General features: G+C 40.4%; 1 protein-coding gene and 1 long non-coding RNA gene across 2 annotated transcripts in view; both read right to left on the bottom strand.

Annotated features, from left to right (window-relative positions):
* Positions 1–15801, bottom strand: part of LOC310702832 — a 311903-nt gene that overhangs the window by 252132 nt on the left and 43970 nt on the right. The window lies entirely within an intron of this gene.
* SOCS5 (suppressor of cytokine signaling 5) lies at positions 5625–8575 on the bottom strand (the record flags this gene model as incomplete). Its single annotated transcript, XM_083494514.1, has 1 exon — positions 5625–8575. The coding sequence occupies one exon, from the start codon at positions 8573–8575 to the stop codon at positions 6977–6979; it is 1599 nt and encodes a 532-aa protein (XP_083350640.1). The 3' UTR covers positions 5625–6976.

The following is a 15801-nucleotide window of genomic DNA, read 5'->3' as shown; positions in this document are numbered from 1 at the left end:
ACCCTGTCCCCTAATTTACTGAAGACTAAATAGTAATGCCCAATTTGTCCTGATTAACAAGGTGAGGTGTGATCTGCTTCAAGACCACAGAAGAAAACATTAACCACTTGTAGGAAAAAAAGTGTACATAGCAGACCAAAACCAACTTTGAAGCACTGCATGTACAGAAGAGGCCTCGACTTTACATTCCTTCTCACAAGATGGGACAGCCTTCCGAGCGCTGCCTTAATCGTTTTCTTGTTATTCAAAATTTACAGTGTAGCACCAAAAATAAAGTCAATCAAAATGCAACTGGGCTTGTATATAGCTAAGCCAGTGTTTCTCAAACTTTCTGGACACGGGGGCCCCCCTTCTAAATCCCGACCTTTGAGTGCACACACACATCCCACCAGTGGCGTAGCGTGGGTTGTCAGCACCCGGGCCAAGGCAAGTAATTTGCGCCCCCTAACCCGTGGATTTGCGCCCCCTAACCCTAACCCCCAGATGTTGCACCCAGTGCGGCCGGCCCCCCCTGCACCCCCCATGCTACGGCACTGCATCCCACAGCTAAGCAAATGCTATCTTTGCATACAGCTGCAACTGCTGAGCTCTCCTCCTTTCCCCTACTAATGTCTGATTTCATGCACCAGTCAGGTTTCTCTCTCCAGAAAAATCTGTCAGGTACCCACACAACTGATGTTCAGGTGCTTGTTAAAACTCTTTTGATTCACCAGGGCTTTTGGCACCATTTGATATGTTTGGTGACATTATTTATTAATTTTATTGGCTGTTTGGACTTTTTAGCTTTATATTCACCGTTTTATGTTTATTAAAGGTAAAGGGACCCCTGACCGTTAAGTCCAGTCGCAGACGACTCTGGGGTTGCGACGCTCATCTCGCTTTATTGGCTGAGGGAGCCAGTGTTTGTCTGCAGACAGCTTCCGGGTCATGTGGCCAGCATGACTAAGCTGCTTCTGGCGAACCAGAGCAGCACACAGAAACACCGTTTACCTTCCCGCCTGAGCAGTACCTATTTATCTACTTGCACTTGATGTGCTTTCAAACTGCTAGCTTGGCAGGAGCAGGGACCGAGCAGCAGGAGCTCACCCCGTCGTGGGGATTCAAACTGCCGACCTTCTGATCAGCAAGCCCTAGGCTCTGTGGTTTAGACCACAGCGCCACCCACGTCTATTTTGTTTATTATGACAGCTGTTTTTAAGTGTGACTGAAAAGCTACCTGGGGGGCTGGGGAGAGTTGGAGATAGCAGAGAGGTGGTGCATGAGTATTTTCAATAAAATAAAAGGGATTTTTGGTCGGGGCATTGGTCCATTATTAGAGAACTAAACAAGGCATCTCAAGACTCACACATAAAAGTTAGCCAGCCAGGAAAGGAGGCAGAGTAGTTGCTATGGTCAGAAGCATCCCTATGTTTCCAATCTCTCTGTAGCTTCCAGTCTGCATGACAGTTTTGGCAGCAGCTGAGATGCTAAAACCTGTTGCCTGGAAGATGACGTCTGTCTATCAATCTGCATTCTGCAAGATCCTCCCCCCTCCATGAATTCTGCCCTCCCACCACCAGGGGGCCCTCTCCCCACAGTTTGTGAGCCACTGAGCTAAGCACAAGAAGGGTACTGCAGCAAGTAAAATAGCAACAAATTCCTACAAAAATTAAGTGCAATTATTTCCACTGAATGTGAATGACACTTTTAACATGTTTCTTGTAGTACAAAAACCAAGTTCCTGATTTGAATCGTTTTGAAGGAATTCACACTAAACACACATTCACCAACAGGGGAAAAAACCCAACCATTGTAGAATTTAACATAAATTGACGGAGCATGAAAAAGCAGGGAAAGTACACTTGGGCACAATTTCATGCTGGTTACTTTTTTTCCATTTTAATGTAAGCAGCTAGTTTTAGAGCAGTTCATAAACCAAAAGTTTGCATATTCAGTAATACAGACCCACACACAAACCCAACAGTTATAACATGCTTACATTTAACATTAGTGAAAAGTACTTACATGTTCAGAGCAAAAAGAAATTCCACATTGGAAATCTGACATTTGAAAGCACATTTGATACAATTAATGCAAAGTTGGATAATCCTAAATGCCCGGAAACTTCAAATTTGATGCTGGCTCCTATACATTTATGTGTTCTCCTCAGCCCTAGCCTAATGAGAGTTTTCCAAACTAGCCCATTTAAAGTGCTCTCTGGGAGTCTAAATAAACTCCTTTCAATAGCTTTCTGGTGTATATAGATCTTCTGGTGTTGAAGTAGACAGACTTTGGACAATTCTGTATATTGAGACTACACTGCATTAAAAAAAATTATGAGTAACTGCTGCTAAATTATATACATTTTCATGATCTCTGGCATTGCATATTATACCCAAATAGCTTATGCTGAAGATACTTTGGTTCAATTGTTTTAGTTTGGATTATAAGCAGCAACATGTTCCTTCAACCTCTTTGGTAAAAAGAATCTGGCCAGGTTCAGACACTTACAAGCAGCAATCCTTGTGAGCTACACAACTTTCGCCAATATCTAAAATACAGTGGGCACTCGACATGTGAATCTTATCTATGCAGAGGCCTGATGCACGCTTTCTTTCCTCTCTGTTCTTCTCTGAAAGAAAAATTACACAAAATAGGATACCAGGCAAATGTTTCTAAATGGATTACTTGTCTTGCAGGTGGACAATACTGAAAAATTAACTCAATTTACAGTGCAATCCTATATATGATCCCTCAAAAGAAAAACTCACCAAGTTCTGCTGGACTCCCAGGAAGGACATTAGAGGATTGTAGCCTAGCCATCTACCATAAAAGATGTCTGGAACAGTATTTCAAAACCTTTTTTTAACCACTGATTCTGTAGCATCTATTCAATCCATTCCTTGCAAACTCATTAGTGCAAAAATAAAAATGCAATTGTTTTGCCAGGCGCTGAGGAAGGGTATAAATAATGCCCTTTACCACTGCCACACATGGCAAATAGCTAACCAATTATATCCAGAAACATCACCTGATCTTAGGTCCACTTCAAAAATGACAAGCTATTATGTCAAACTTCAAATATAATGCACAATAACTTATGACTCTTTTATATAATAAAAGAAAGCAAAAATAAAAAAATGAATTGCATGTCATTCCAAGGTGCCAACAAGCCTTTGAATGAATGCATCTTGTGAATAATCTATATTTAGCTTAAGAAATGTATGGACAAACACAAGTGTAACAGGCAAAACCTGTGTTTGTGTACATGAGATGATGTACACATAGTGTTTATACTTCTTACCTAGAAGGGTTTTCCATATATAATTGCCTTTTTGAAGTGGCCAGATACTGCAGACCCACTATTCTATGGTTTTGCAATGAAAACCAAAGGCCACTTCAAGCATTACATTGTTGTTTTTAAGATACGCACCTTCGATAGAAGCACACATCGAAAAATGAAATGTGTGGGTGTAAAAAGCACACCCCATTCAGATCCACATTAGAGAGCTGGGATTTGCACCAGTTGTCAAGCGTATCCCATGGAAAACCCACAGTTGCCTCCATGCAATGTGTGAAATGGCCCCAAATGCTTGGAAACATCTGTATTTGGGTGTTCTAGAGAATTTCATTTATGCTTAAATTTGGTGACATGTCAAGTAATCATTCAATTGTACATTTGTGCAAGCTAAACTAAACGTAAGATAAAGCTTTTTTTATATAAAAAAAGGTTAACTGCTACAAGAGAAGCTCTGCAAATATAAAAGAGCAAATATACAAGTATAACACTGAAAATACTGTACTTTATTAGCACAAAAAAGCTGTAACAAGGCACAGCAAGCGGAGGAAAAACACACATTGATAAACTGGTTAGTGTTGGCATACAAGTATAACTCTTCTTGTATACGCAGCTTTGAAGTTTTCCTACCTCACAGTCACTGTCAACTGGTTAAGAACCTAGGGAGCACTAGTCATTGGTACAAGATACACAAGCAAAAAACAAGGGACTCTGTACTCCAACACAAATTTTAGTGCAAACACAACTAGGACAAAACAGGTTATGTTCTGTCCACAAAGGGGGGGGGGGGGACCAGAAGCAAAAGAGCAAGTTTCAAAAGTTTTTTGCTCAAGGAGAACACAATCTACAACTTACCAAAAGAAGGTGCTACACCATTCACAAATACAACAGTACCTATATGAAGCCTGAAACTTTACGTATGATGCGTTGAGTAGGGCGGAGGGAAAGAAGCAGAACAGAACATTATCTTTTCTGGATCAGCTTTTAAGTCATAACTAAGCTAGATGGCCATTAGTTTTTAGCAGACAGTTAAAAATACTGTTTTGAACCCTTCAAAAATCAGTTAATGCAAAGCTCCAATTACTACTTGTCACGTTTCTTATAGTTGAGTCAAGTTCATCATCACGACTTACCAGCAGCGGTTGACTTAAATTGCAATCCTACGTACGCTTATCTAGGAGTTTAGTCCCACTGAATTTAATGAATCTTACTTCTGTGAAGGCTTGCAGTGTTAGACAGAAGTTACTGAAACGTTGTGTATACTAAACTTTACTTTTTTAAAACTAGGGCTGCAATGCTTAAGACAACTGACTACAATCCATCTGAATAAGGTGACCCCAATTAACTGCATAGCAGATTTTTAGAAAATGTGCAAGTTTTAAGCACTTCCACAAACTGTGCAACATATTAGAAGAGGAACTCATCCTTCTGAGTCATATTGTAGGATTTTGGGGAGAGGGGTGTTGCCAACTGGGTGCCTGAGACGGCCTTCACTGGTGCCTCCAGGCTGCCCCTACCCACAACTCTTTCTTTCTTTCACAGGACTCTAGCCATCCTAGAAAAGATGTTATGAAGCAGAAGGTGCAGGTGCTCTTCTAAGCAACCAACCTGAAATGAACCAGCCCGGCTGCTCCCACTGCCAGTGTTTTTTAGTCAATGAGTGTAGTCAGAGCTGTGCCTGATAAATTGTTTGGACAGCAGGCAAAGGGTCCCAAAGAGGTGCCGTTTCCTGCTTCCTGCACTTTTCCTGTTACTGTCTTGTTTCCTAGTCCTTGGAAGGTTTGCAGCTACATTTACTTTGCTGCCTGCCAGCCACATAGAGCAGTTGACAGGCTGCTACTTGAGAGGCTTTTAAAAATACGTTTGGAGTAGGGGAAGCAGCCCAGGAATTAATAGTTTTGCTGCCTGCTGGCCACGTGAAACAGGCTGCGGATAGTTGCTTAAGAAACTTTTTGAAAATGTGGGGTGGGGGGAGCAAGATGGCAAGCCTCCCATTGTTGCAATACGTGTTTGCTGCCTGCCGGCATGTGGACCACACAGCTGCTTGAGAGAAGCCTCTGTTGAACTCGGGGAGGGGCTAAGGATATGGCAACCCTTTTTCTCCCTGCTACATGCCCTACAGCAAGGATTGTCCAAAGTTGTTTGAAGTGGGGAGCCCAGTACAGAGACATCATAATGGTGGTGGTAATAATAATGATGCTAAGAATTTTCCTGGTTGTTTCCAAGTTGTTACATTCTTGAGGGGTGGGGTAATGCAGAGGCATCATTATTATCAACATCAACATCACCATCACCATCCTCACCACATTATTCCTGATTGTTTCCAAGTTGTTTTTTTTTTGGGGGGGGGGGAGGGAGTCATTTCAGAGGAATCAGTGTTATCACTTTTCCCTCCTGCCTGGCCCTCAGGGATTGCTCCCAGGTTGTCTGGAGAGATGAGGGCTTAGTGCAAAGGCAGAAAAATCATTATCCTCGTATCCTCATACATCCCTAGTTTTGAGATGCTTGTAGATGAGTCAGCCTTAAAATCACACTACTCTGCAACAGTATTGTTCAACTACTTCTCTGGTGAGTCCTTTCTGTATTTTCAGTGTTTTTCTATTATATTCTTCTCCATAAAGATAGGGAAAAATACTTGTGAGTCAGCATTATGTCTTTTTATCTCTGATTACGCACATATATATATATTTTAAAAACCTGAACGGATTTCCCCATATTTGAACTATTTTATGTTCCTGTTTCTTTTCTTTTTCTTCTCTTTTGAAGTTGGCAGCCATTATGTGTTTTGCTACACCCCTGGTGGCAGCCATTTCCTAAATGGTACCCTTGGTATCTTCTCAAAATTCAGAATGTGCCCCCAGATCCAAAAAGGTTGGTGACCACTGCCATAAGAGATGCCCCTTTCAAGGGATCACAGCAGGCACATGTAAGCATCATTATAAAATAAATAAAGTATGTGTTTACTTTTTCTTGCATATGATTACTATTTTAGTGATATGCAAATTTATGCAAACTTAGTTGGCTGATTAATCTATTAGCACTCAAACAATCATACACTAAAGTATACTTAATTAGGATACAGCCCTTTTAAAAACCAGAGTTTGGTGCCGAGTAGATGCATATAAGTGCTCATTAATGTACGTGATCAATTCTTAGAAGTGCTAGGTGACAGCAGTTTCCCTAGTTGCTCATGATTTTTCATTTTAGAATAGCTTTAATGTGAAAATTGTCATGGGGAAAAACTGAACTTTAAAATGTACTAAGAAAGCAACTACACTGGAACACAACTGCTGGTGTTCAAATGTTCAAAAATGAAAAAAAAAGTCAGCAACTCACTTTGTTCTGACTCCTGAAATTGAATGGAACTTAGAAAATACTCAATGGCTGCTTTGCATAATAACTATAGGAATAGCGGAAAGAAAATAGTGTATTTCAGAACCAGACAATTATAATCTGCAAGCCCGCATTTAAAAATGTGTGAATTTGTGTTCAACATATTGTTTCAAGAGATATTCACAACTAAGCTTGATTAATAGCAGGCAGCATCTGAACACACTCAGAAACACATTAAGCTTAAAGTACCATATTGCAAAAGAAGATGAAGAAGCAGCTGAACACTGATGTGCTAACCACAGTTATACTGTATTTGCACAAAAAGCACATATTTCTAGTGAGCTTACTGGGGACTCTGAACTCTGTTCACTTTGCCTTTATTGGTTCCCGCTCCAACCATCGCACTCGGACCTTTTGCTTATAGTGATATTCCTTTAGAAAGTCCTGCAACATTGATGGCAAAGGGAGACAATCAATCCCATCATATGAAGTGTACCTACAGATTACTGCCCGGCAGATATATTGCAAGCTGAAAGGGAAAGTTCTGTTTAGGGAGACTGTAAGCAAAGGTTCAAAAAACATGCAAGAACTAGGATCTTTGTAGTGTTCTAGAAGCCCTGTAACAGTGGAGGAGTGAAACACACAGGGGTCATGAGCATCAAAACTAAAGTTGTGGTTCCATTGTTCAATGCGTGCATGCAGAGACCGGTTGTAACGGCGGAAGCTCACAGAGAAGAGGTAGTCTTCTTGAGCAGAATCCCTGAGCAAAAAAGTGCCTTCGGGTTTTCCTTCCAGAAGTGCTTCTGCTTCGTAGCGGTCCATCACTCCCCAGTAACAAGGATTGCCAGTAATTTGCAGTAAGTCTGGGACAAGGCAGTGTATATAATCAATCTGAGTATGTACTTTCCAAGCTCCTTGTCTGCTGGTGTGGCTATGGCTCTCTCCAGATACCTGGCGCTGCTTTTGCCTACGCGACTGCAAGCAAAGAGTAGTTGTGTCTTCCTCCAGGTCGCAACTGCCCTGTGGCGTTGAACTCCCGTCTCCAGTCAGCTCAGACATGCCGGGGGCCAACTTTGGTCCCAGTTTATATAGCGGGTTAACTTGTGCAGTAGCTTCAAAGGTATGTATCTGAGCATTGGGAGGAGGGTCAACCCCTTCTTCGATACTGAGCCTTCGTCTTTCTCTGAGCCTGTCCTCTTCATCTTCTGTAGAAGCCACAGAAGGATCAAATGCATCAAAGAGAGTTGAGTGGGGGCTCACTGGGGCTGTGTGCTGCTTAATTAGATGCCATTTTTGAGCCAGATCTGACCCAGGAGGGAAAGGACATTTCTCTAGCATTAGTTCAGAGAGATGGATCTTTCTTTTATTAGAAAAGAGAGGTTTGGATGGTTTGCAGTACGTTCTCATAGGAAAACACAAGCCAACAGTATCCTGAAGTCTTTGTCGCAGAGAGCGACTCCCAAAGGTCCTGCTTGAGACACTGTCCGTGTCATGAACAGAGCTCACGCCGTATCTTCTCTCCCTCCTTTGCAAGCGAGAACGGCCAAATCTTTTATCACTATCCAAAGAGCTCTGGGTTTTTGTCGAGCAGGAATGTTTCTTTTTCCCACCCCACGGTGCATGCCTTGAGTAGGAATCTCTTCGTGCAAGTCTAGCTCCTGTGCCAACACCCAAGTCACTCTCTCTCTCAATGCTTATTTCCACAATTTGTGGGATCTCTGCGGCACAGTTTTGATTTTTCCTTGCAGAGCTTTTTGAAGGGTTTAGACTCAGTTGTAAAGAAACATCTCTTAAAGGGCTGCTGGGTCGTTGCGCAGCTGGATCAGGAACAAACACACTTTTATCTCTAACGGAAGAACAATTAGAGTTTACGTCTACATTTTCACTTCTGTTTCCACCTTCAGAGTTGAAGAGATTCTGGCACCTGTACTTGAAGTTGTTCCACATCTTCCCAACTTTACCCATGGATTAGGTCACCTAAATTTCAAACACAGGAAGACAATATTTTAGTCAAGTCACCTGTTGAATAGAGACTCAAAATGAGTTTCTGAACACTTGTTAAGACAACTCATTAACAAAATGAGAAGCTAAGGGGGAAAGTTTATATTTTTATCGCTCCCCCTTATATACCCCAATGGAGCCCTCATGGTAGCTTACAATAAAACAAATAGTTTAAATACTCTACACCCAAAATATTTAGGATTTTCTATTTATAATGAACACTTCAGTTTTTATAATATTCTATGCAATGGAGTGCAGAGGTTTCAGTTATAACTTTAGAAGTAGGATAGGCTTTGGACAGGTGTATGTATAAGGTTGAAACTGAGGAAGAAACATTAGTGTCACCCTTTCCTTATTAAAATATTCATTTCATAGGCCTTCTTTTCTGCAAACAGAAATACTACAAAATGTAGGATAACATGCATGCTCATATAACCTCCATGGTGATGTTATTCAGCTACTGTTCCCAATTAAACTGAGCGTTCATATTCATTTAGATTTCCCATCTTTAGTAAAGGATAAAGTTATAGAACAAGAGGAAGATTTTGGATCATCTGTGACTAGTACTTTTTAAAATTCAGCTTACTAGCTTTTTAGGTGTTCACTAACAGAAAGTTTCACACTAATGTACCACAAAAACTTATGTTTTAAAAAATGATAGTCTTTCTGCAAAATATCAAAGCTAGGAGAATGTGATGGCAGAGCTAAAAACAACAGGATCCATAATATTCTTGAAAGTATTAGCAAACTCTGCGAAAAGATTCCTGTCAATCTGTAAGTACATTGAAGCAACAATTCTGAACGATGACCCACAAAGCAGTTGGTGATCTGAGTTGGCTGATCATTTGAGCTGGCTGCCTGCTTCTCCCCCAGCTGCTGCTCAACATCAAAATACTACTAAATATACATCCCTTTTCTAAGATTAGTTTTCCAGGTAAGCAATTTTTGTAGTTGCCATTAAAATGATATAACATTGTAATACAGCCGATTTTGTTCTCAACCCACTACACCATCAGGTTGTCCCACGCTTAACACTGTTATTTGACAGATGCTCATCTAGTATCTGTTTATAGTCACTTTATGCATTAGAGCAGTAGCGGGGAGCCTTCAGCCTAATTAGGCCCAGCAGGCATCATAATTTGGGCCACAATCCTATTTTCCCCAAGTCACATCCATCAACCCCACATGACATCATATGTAAAGATAAAGACACAGGTGGTGCAAAGGAACCATGGGGAGCCTGAAAATGTGCTCCCAATTGCTCCTTGGTAAGCAAGTCTTGTATTTGGTACTTTTTAGATCTGCCACCAAATGCAAAACCCTTTTGGGTGGCATTGGTTCCACTCAGAAGCCCCCAATTAGAGCCATGTTGAAAGGGGGACTTGAAGTCAGTACTAATCGCAGGCTGATCACCAGTCACTTCGTGTCCCACTGGGATTGGCTACACTCCAGGGTTCCCAATCAGAAACTCTTGAGTGCAGCCAAGCCCCTGCCAAAAATGGAGCTTGAAGGACAGTGCTGATCAGCTGTAACTTCCAAGCACCACTTCTATTGGCTGGGACCTTCCTTTGCAAAGCTGCTTGAATGAAACCTGCACTGCAAAGGTAAAACTGATCACCTGGTGCCTTGCCAGTCCTGGGATTCCTGCTCCCTGCCTTGCTGGACTTCTCCCACCCAGCCTGAGGGGGCGGGGCCCTGACTGACTCCAGTCACAAAAGCTGAGGCTGCTGAACAAACTCTTGGTTTGGGTTATTGCTTGGGGACTTGTGTCACTGTTATGGGTATTAATTCTTTGTATCTTTATTTTCAGATCTTTTATGATTTATGTGAAAATTGCCTGGCTGTGTACTTTTTGATGTGTTTTATTTATAAATGACTTTTGTTGTGTTTGTGATTATGTAAATCTTTTCATGCTGTAAGCAGCCTTGAGCATTGTTATACCTATGGAAAGGCAGCATACACAAAATGATGGTGGCAGTGATGGTGATGTCAGGGAATTCACAGGTAGGCAGCCCTGCCAACATGTCAAAGTTGCTTACAGAAGGTGGAGGAGCACAGTGTGTCAGCCAGATATCTGCATCAGTGTATCATGCATGCCATTTGTGTGTGGTTGGGGCCTACGAAGCACAAATTAACTGGAGAGCCACATTGGATGGGCAGATGGCACAAACTTGCTGTTGCTTGGACAGGGTTTTCTATCTACCCCGATACTTGCTCTTAAAATGAAAACTAGAGCTGAATGTTTCTAGTTTCTGCAACTGTAAATTGTGATCAACCTTCCATTAAGGTATTGGCTGAGCAGGCAGCTTCCCCCTAGCAACAGGGCCATTTCAAAGACAAACTCTTTATTGAGTCAGTCTAATCAATACCATTGTGTGATTCACCATTCATCCTCCCTCCCCAGCACTTAGTCAGTTTCTCCTTGTTACTTGTGAGTAGTCCATACGTTGTGATTTATTAGATGCCTGTTCCCTAAAAGGTCTCCAAGCAACTTAAATTTAAAACAATAATTATAAATACATTAAACTATTTAAAAAGTATATAATAGATTAATATCATCATACAAACACCTAGAATACATACACAGACGTACAAAAATGGTTCCCCACTACAACCACATTAGACAGCACACTAAGAGTAGTTATTTGATGACTGAGATAATGATGGCTGCAAAGTGAACATAGATTTCCCAATTTTACAGAATTCGGGCCCAATAGGAAAACACAGGAAGAAAATTGATACTATGGGTTCAGCTTAGAAGCAATGAATTTGAAATAAATGTGAAACTGTAAAGGCGTAATATACTTTGACAGAGCACGGCTTGAAGAGAGACATTGGTGCCCAATATGCTATGTCAACTGGCAGGGGTCCACAATTCACAGGGGCCACCAACCACAAACGTAAGCCCTAGTCTTCCACCTAACCTTGGAGCTAGGGGTTATTCACATAATGTACTGTGCATTGGAAGCACAGCACAGTCATTATGGGGCCAATCTGTCTTACTCCAAAGTTAAAAAGAAAGGTCCTACAAGACCCTGGAATTTCTCTTTCTGTTTCTCTAAGAGCTCTAAGAGTCTATGAAGCAAAGCACAGAAACAAGCCACTACCCATAACCAAGCTTTCTTTCCACTATGAATGAATTTACCCCATAATCTCTGCCAAACTTGTTGTTAAAGCATTATACTTACTAAGGTGAAAGATAAAGGACCCCTGGACGGTTAAGTCCAGTCTAAGGCGACTATTGGGATGCGGCATTCCGCTAACCCAGAAATAGTACCTCGGGTTAAGAACTTTGCTTCAGGATGAGAAGAGAAATCGTGCTCCAGCGGTGCGGCGGCAGCAGGAGGCCCCATTAGCTAAAGTGGTGCTTCAGGTTAAGAACAGTTTCAGGTTAAGAACGGATCTCCAGAACGAATTAAGTACTTAACCTGAGGTACCACTGTATATAGCTTAGCATCCTGGTTTAACAGGATAATTGGACAATATGATTCCACTAGGTCAAGGTTTTTCTTCAACTTTCAGTAGTACTGTTATTTTAGATTGATGCCTGGAAGTTGCCCTGAAAGAACTTCATTCAACAACTGGCTCGATGGGGATATAATTCATTGTAAAAATGTTTAAAGAATGCTCCTGTAAAACCGTCACCTCCCAGTACTTTGTATCCTTTTAGTTTTTTTAAATAGTCATTTGCACTTCCTCCAGTTCAATTGATTTATTCAAAAACTGCATTTCTAACTGTAGTAAACAAAGTTTATTTTAATATTCATTGATAGCAAACAAAGACGTTGACAGTGAACTGTATAAGTCCAAATAAGATGTCTTAAATTATTCACATTTGTCTTTTTCTTTGTATTGAAAAATGCCAAAATATTTGTGTTGCACTCTTCTATGGGCAACCTTTTTAAGAATTCGATCGGCTTGCATTTTAAGAGTTTTTGTTTCCAAAGTCACAGTATTTTTGGTTTAGATATAAAATGTTAACCTCTATCCTAAAGGACTCTAGAGCAGACAATTTGGATTTCACCTTTTTTCCACTTAGCTCCCAAGATTGGGAGCTTTACAACAATTCTGTGAGGTAAGTCAATATCGTGAAACACCCCCTGCCCCCTGTTACGGGGAAAATAAGGCTGAGAACGTGCCTATGGCCACCTAGTAAGTTCATGGCAGAAACAAAATTCAAGTATGAGTCTTGATTCAAGCTCAGTTTCTTTGCCACTACACTAGTAGTTCAGTAGTAGACCAATTCACTCATTAGATTTCATAATTTTGAGCACTATTAGAAACTCATATATATAAGCTAATCACCAAATGGCACCTTAAACCCATATTATGTTTGCACAATGGTATGTCTAGGCACCCTTTTTTGCAGTGGCATTTATTATTATTATTTATTTATTCTCTGTACTGCTTTATATTTTAAAGGAAAAAATCAAAGTGGTTTTCAAAACATTAGAACATCAAATAAAACAATCCAGAATAAAAAAAAACAACCGCAAACTGCAAGGAAAATATTTCAGATCCTTCTCTAAGTGGCATTTTGCTTTCCTCATCTTTATTTAGCTACGATATACAGCTGCCCCATAGCAGAAGAACCCTAGAAGCCAGGGTGATTTAGCGGTTGGAATAACAACATTTAATATAACAAAAATAAAAGTAACATAATGTCTAGTATTGCTTATGCGAATGTAGTCAATAAATATTTGAACCAGGAAAATAAAACACAACTTTCATTCCTCTCACAAAAGCATTTGTCCTGACCTCACAGCTGTGACTTCCACTAACATAACTGTGCATGCGGGACCTGCAATTAATGTTGCAGTGCAGAAGGTACCTTTGCAGGATTTTAATCAGTCATGTCATTTTCCAGAATACTCCATTGAATCCCCACCCACACAGATTTTCCATTTTCCCTTCCTCCACAGACACTCAGTATTGTGTTGCAAATGAACAAACTCAGTCTTCACTGGATTCTCCTCCATGTCTTTCCCTCCTATAGTTTTGTGTTTTTTTTACTTCTGAAAAAGCACAGGCCCCTCCCAAATCTGCTGATACCTTCATTGTATGTGGATGCTGCTACACAAGGATTCACACTCAAAGAATGAATTCACTATTATATATCTTCTTCTTCGGCGATCACACGTAGTCGAGTAAGATTGTCTTCCATGAACACAAGACCGTGAACAGTTCCATGAACAGTGAGTCTGGAAGTGACTGTGGAGGCCAATTCTGGATCCACAGTGAAGACATTGGTTCCGGGGTGGGAGTTGATCATGGTGAGGGTTTGCCAAACGTGCCTTCCTCTTAGCACAGTTTTCCTTTTCGTCCTGAGTTTGAGCGTCTTCAAAATCCATGACACCTTTGGTAAAGGCTGTTCTCCAATTGGAGCACTCGCAGGCCAGTGTTTTCCAATTGTCTGTGTTTAGATTACATTTATATATATATACATAGGGCCCCACATTTATTTATAAAAAAAATTATATATCATTGTATCATAATAATACATCACAGTGGTTTGCAACAATATAAAAACACAAAGTCAAATAATAAAATCATTAAAAATTAAAAACAAGTGAAAAGTGAAAAGAAATTGAAAACAAACATAAATGGGCCATTGTGTGTGGGAGGAGGTGTACTCTTAACTGCCTGCACAGGCATAGCAGAATATAAAAGTTTTCAGCAGGCTTTTAAAAGTTGGCACAGAATGTGCCTGCTGAATTTGCAGTAGGCACAGGGGCAGAGAGTGGAAAAAAGTTATTTTATTTTCTTTTGCCGCTCTCCTGCAAGTACACCATATGCACACATTTATATAAGCACACACTCACACCCACATAAGGTAAGGGGAGAACTGCTCATCACCTCCCTCCAATAAGTGCCTTATAGCTGTCTCCTACACGGAGACAGGGATCATGGCCAGCACATATAAACCCTACAACATGCTATCCTCCTTACCTGATAAAATTGGCTATGGTAGTGTAAATAAGGATATGCATCTTATCAGCCTGATGCACAGGCATCAATTGTCCCCAGCAATGACAGTTCTGGGAACAGATGCAACCTGGCTTCTGCTGTCCCACAAAGTATTGATGCTGCATGTTCATCAGAAAAGAAATTTAGACCAAATTTTGGGAACTGCTGGCTTTTTATAAAAAAAAGAGGTAAGAATTTGGCTACTGAAAGTTTAGCACTTTGTTTACTGTCAGTCAACAGGTGGCCATTTTTCTAAAATGATTGATGTTCTAGATGTGTGATCACTAAAATTACACCATTGCAGAGACATAACAACTATTATATGAAGAATATGCATGGAAGGAAAGGATGCGTCCTATAGAGCGAATATGCATGGAAGAATATGCATGGAAGGAAAGCACAGGATGAGGAGAGGAACTCTCTCAGACAATAATATTCTTACTTCAATTTAGCATAACTTTTTTTTGGAAAACAGTATTTTCCACACAGTCTACTGTGATCAGAGATGTAAGCACCAATATGACAATGTTCTAATTCTTTGCCAGATACCATCTTTCATCAAAGTTCCTCACCTGTGATGTAATTTCAGAAAATAATAAAATGATTATTTCTAGGGCCTTTTCCAAAAAGTGATGTTTTTATTTCTATAAGGAAAGTTTTCCTTGAATTCCACTACCAAATAAAAGTGATTATCAGCCACAGAAGTGAGAAATAGCTACAGCTCTTGTTTCGATCTATAAGAATGAGAACTCAGTAAAAGCTATGTGCACTCAAAGCAATGTTTCAGAATTCTATGCTAGGGGTTGAATTCTATCAACCAAGATAGAATCCTGACAACTGTGAATAGTTTTTTAGTGCCGATGTGACCTCTTCCCAAAAGCTATCAGGACAAATGTTGATAACAGAACTAGCAGAATCTATCTATCTATCTATCTATCTATCTATCTATCTATCTATCTATCTATAAGATTTAAAGCCAGACTCTTAATCCAAGAATTCAAAAAGTAGCTGAAAGAAACACAACTCTCTTCAGTCTGCCCCCTCCCCCACTTTTCTGCTTCCATGGAAGTGCATACACCTCAAGTTATATTCTGCTCTGGACGAGAAAGCTGTGCATGAGTCACTGAAATAATGTTTTTTGTACTGCTATATTTAAGTTTCCTAGCTATGGTTAAAATAAAAAACAGGTGGGCAGAGTCAAGAGGGTCATTCAGCCTGCAAGC

This window comes from Podarcis liolepis (genome assembly GCF_965112155.1).
Source record: "Podarcis liolepis genome assembly, chromosome: 3".
NCBI lineage: Eukaryota > Metazoa > Chordata > Lepidosauria > Squamata > Lacertidae > Podarcis > Podarcis liolepis.
Note: the sequence above shows the minus strand (reverse complement) of the source record. Positions and strands in the feature narration are given on the sequence as shown.